This window comes from Sciurus carolinensis, chromosome 5 (assembly GCF_902686445.1).
Source record: "Sciurus carolinensis chromosome 5, mSciCar1.2, whole genome shotgun sequence".
Classification (NCBI taxonomy): domain Eukaryota; kingdom Metazoa; phylum Chordata; class Mammalia; order Rodentia; family Sciuridae; genus Sciurus; species Sciurus carolinensis.
In genome coordinates, this window is record NC_062217.1 from 98840103 (window position 1) to 98843585 (window position 3483).

Here is a 3483-nt window from a genome sequence, read left to right on the forward strand (position 1 = left end):
CAGATATCACTGAAAGCCTGTAGTCTAAGGAGGGCTTATAAATGTATTAAGGGGAAATAAAACAAGGAATAAGAAGTGATTGCATACATAAATCAAATGTGTTTGTCATTTGTGTTAAGAGGTTTGCAACTTATAATGAATATTAAGCAATACATAGCATTTTGGTACTGCAGACAAATTTATTATAATTTATATACCCATGATATCTTAATTCATATATATAACATAGTCAAATTAAATTTATTTTGTATATTTATTTTGCATTTTTTTTCCTAAAAATACATTTACTTTGTCTTATAACTAGGAAAATATGCAATGAAATAAATTGTAGGTTACCTCTAAAATTGGACACATTAAGTGCTTTTAAAGACTTGTCCACTATTTGGGTGCATTTAGTCAAGAAAGTGTTAAATACTCACTTTCTTTTATGGTAGTTATACTTTTATATAAAAGTATGTCTTATATTTCAAGGCACAAATGTTACACTTTTTTTTTTTTTTCAGAGTTTAGGACTTTTACTTTGTCCTAAAGTCACTGAAGCAAAACTCATAAAACATTCTGCTTTCCTTTATACCCCCCAACGCAAACAAAACAAAAAACTATTTGTAGGGAAAAAAAACAGTTTTGTACATGGGATGAAACAATATAAATTCAAAACTTACAGATAAGGGTTAGCTCTATCACTCATCTCTTTAAAAAGTTTATATGAATATCCAGTCAAAACCAACAGGGTATCTCCTTTGAAATGTCATCTATACGATTTCCAAGTAGACCACAGGACTGTATACTGTCTTGGAATGTCCTCAGAAGGCTCTGTCATTGAACAGGTAACAGAGTTTAAAAACCCCAGAGTCCTTTCTTTCAAATGGAAGAGGGAAAGACAGGGACAGAAGAAACTATTCAAACTGCGTCTTCTTTCCTTGTGGCTTGTGGTCTCCTCCTCCCCCTCTGCCTCCTTGGAAGCCTCCTCGCCCTCCAAAACCTCCCCGGCCTCTGCCGCCAAATCCACCTCTGCCTCCTCGGCCGCCACCTCCGCCTCCAAAGCTTCCTCTTCCTCCACCACGACCCCCAAAGCCACCTTCCCCTTTAGGCTTGGCCCGGTCCAAGGTAAGTTTGTTTCCATCAATTTCACCATCTTCCATGGCCTCTTTGGCAGCTTTGGCATCTTCCTCACTGTTGAAGTCTACAAAACCAAACCCTTTGGAGGATCCGGTTTCCCGGTCAGTGACTATCCTTGCACGGACAGAGCCATCAAATGATTCTTTTAAGGTTTCTTCGGTGGTATCTTCAGACAGACCTTTGACAAACAGAGTTTTTGATGGCTGGCTTCTTGCGTTAGGCGATCCCCTGGGTCCTTGCAACTCCAGCCTGATTGCTCTGCCCTCAATTTCCCTTTTAGTACAGGAATTTAAAGCTTCTTTTGCATCTTCAAATGAAGCAAACTCTATAAAGGCATACCCTTTAGATTTGCCATTTTGGTTCTGGGGTACTTTGATAAAAGTTGCCTTCTCAAATACTTCCTGAAGAGTTTCTTCTGTTGCATTGTAAGAGAGGTTGCTTAAAACCAGAGTTTTTGATTCACCACTCCAAGTGCTATTCTTTCCACCTCTGTAGTCTTGATTTTGACCTTTCTCTCCAGTGTAGTAGAGGGAAACAGATCGCCCATCAATCTCTGTTCCCTGCTTTTCTTCAAAGGTTTTCTCTGCATCAGCTTCTGTCTTAAATTCAATATAAGCAATCCCTTTACTCTTCCCATCCTTGCTGACTAATCTGATCTCCATGGCATCTTCAAACACTTCTTTTAGTTCATCCTGAGTGACTTTGTAAGGGAGATTTTTGGCCAAAAGTGTTCTTGCATCTCGATCTTTCTTACTGTCTTTTCCTTTTGGTTTCTCTAGTTTAATTCCATTGCCAAAAAGTTTTAAACCAGTGAGTTCCAAGGCTTTTTCCAGATCTTCAGGAGATTCAAAATCCACATAGCCAAACTTCCTAGTCGTTCCAATTCTGACATCCACAGCAGCCAGATCATTTTTTGCGAAAAGTTCACTGATACCAATTTTTAGTTCAGGAGCAGATTTGTTAGAATTCAGGTTTCCAACGAAGAGATTAAACGATGTAGTTGGTTCTGTGCCTTCCACTTTCTGTTTCTTGGCTTCAGGGGCTGCCTTCTGTTTGGCCATTTCCTTCTTTCGTTTTCCAGGTGCTTCTTTGACAGGCTCTTCTTCTTCTTCCTCCTCCTCCTCCTCATCATCATCTTCATCTTCCTCATCCTCATCCTCCTCATCATCATCATCTTCGTCCTCATCTTCCTCCTCTTCATCCTCCTCAGCCACACTCTTGGCTTTCACTGGTGCGGCTTTTGCAGCAGCTTTCTTTCCTTTGGCTGGTGTGATCTCCATAGCTTCTTCTCAGAGTCATCTTCCTCCTCCTCATCCTCGTCCTCATCATCTTCGTCATCATCCTCCTCATCATCCTCATCCTCTGAGGCAGGGGCAGCAGCTGCTGCTTTCATCACTGCTGGTTCAAATTCATCTTCATCCTCATCCTCATCATCCTCATCATCATCTTCCTCGCTGTCATCATCCTCCTCCTCATCGCTGTCTTCCTTCTTGGCATTCTTGCCATTTTTTGCCCCCTTGGCTGGGGCAACAGCTCCCTTCTTACCAGGGGCTGCTACCAATGCTTTACCCAGAGTGGCTCCCTTCTTGCCAGGTGTTGTAACTGCTTTGGCTGGTGTAACTGTCTTCTTGGCTGGTGTGGCTGCTGCCTTTTTGCCTGAAGCGACAGCTGCTTTCTTGGCAGGTGTGGCAATTGCCACCTTTTTTGTTGGGGAAACTACCACCTTCTTTGCTGGAGTTGCAGTAGCCTTCTTGTCTTTCTTCTGAGGAATGACCACCTCCTCTCCACTGCTGTCATCTTCTTCATCTTCTGACATTTCCTCATCTTCACTATCTTCTTCTACCTCCTTTGGTGGAGGAGCCATTTTCTTGGGGTCACCTTGATTTTTACCGGCCTTTGCGAGCTTCACCATGATGGCGGGTTATGACGGCGGAGTGTGTGGCGGGCGAGTGGCGCAGATGAACCTAGAGGAACTGAAGCGACGTCGATGGCGGCCCTCGGGTACTGAAGATGCCGGAGCTCGTACGCCTGGCGGCCAGCTACAGCTAGAGACTCAAATGTTACACTTTTTAAAATGCATGTTTAGATATTTATAATATTCCTTTCAATTATTAATCCATCAGTGGACTAATCCACTAATGAGGTTACAGTTCTCATAAATTAATCCTTTCACCTCTAAACTTTCCTGCATTGCTTAACACACAAGCTTTTAGGGGATATTAAAGATCCAAACCATAACACCTTGAGTATTCATTTATCTGCATACATATAAAATTAAACCTTAAACATAAAAAAATGTGATTTTTGTCTTCCATCTCATGTTGACTATGGCTATATCTCATTTTATTTCAACATATATTAGTG

General features: G+C 41.5%; 1 protein-coding gene across 1 annotated transcript; it reads right to left on the reverse strand.

Moving 5' to 3' along the window:
* Positions 1-552: 552 nt before the first annotated feature.
* On the reverse strand, positions 553-3156 carry LOC124984896 (nucleolin-like). Its single transcript, XM_047553014.1, is given in 2 exon segments — positions 553-2410; positions 2413-3156. Coding segments are annotated over 2 exon segments (2133 nt in total). The 5' UTR covers positions 3032-3156; the 3' UTR covers positions 553-896.
* Between the last annotated feature and the right edge of the window lie 327 nt (positions 3157-3483).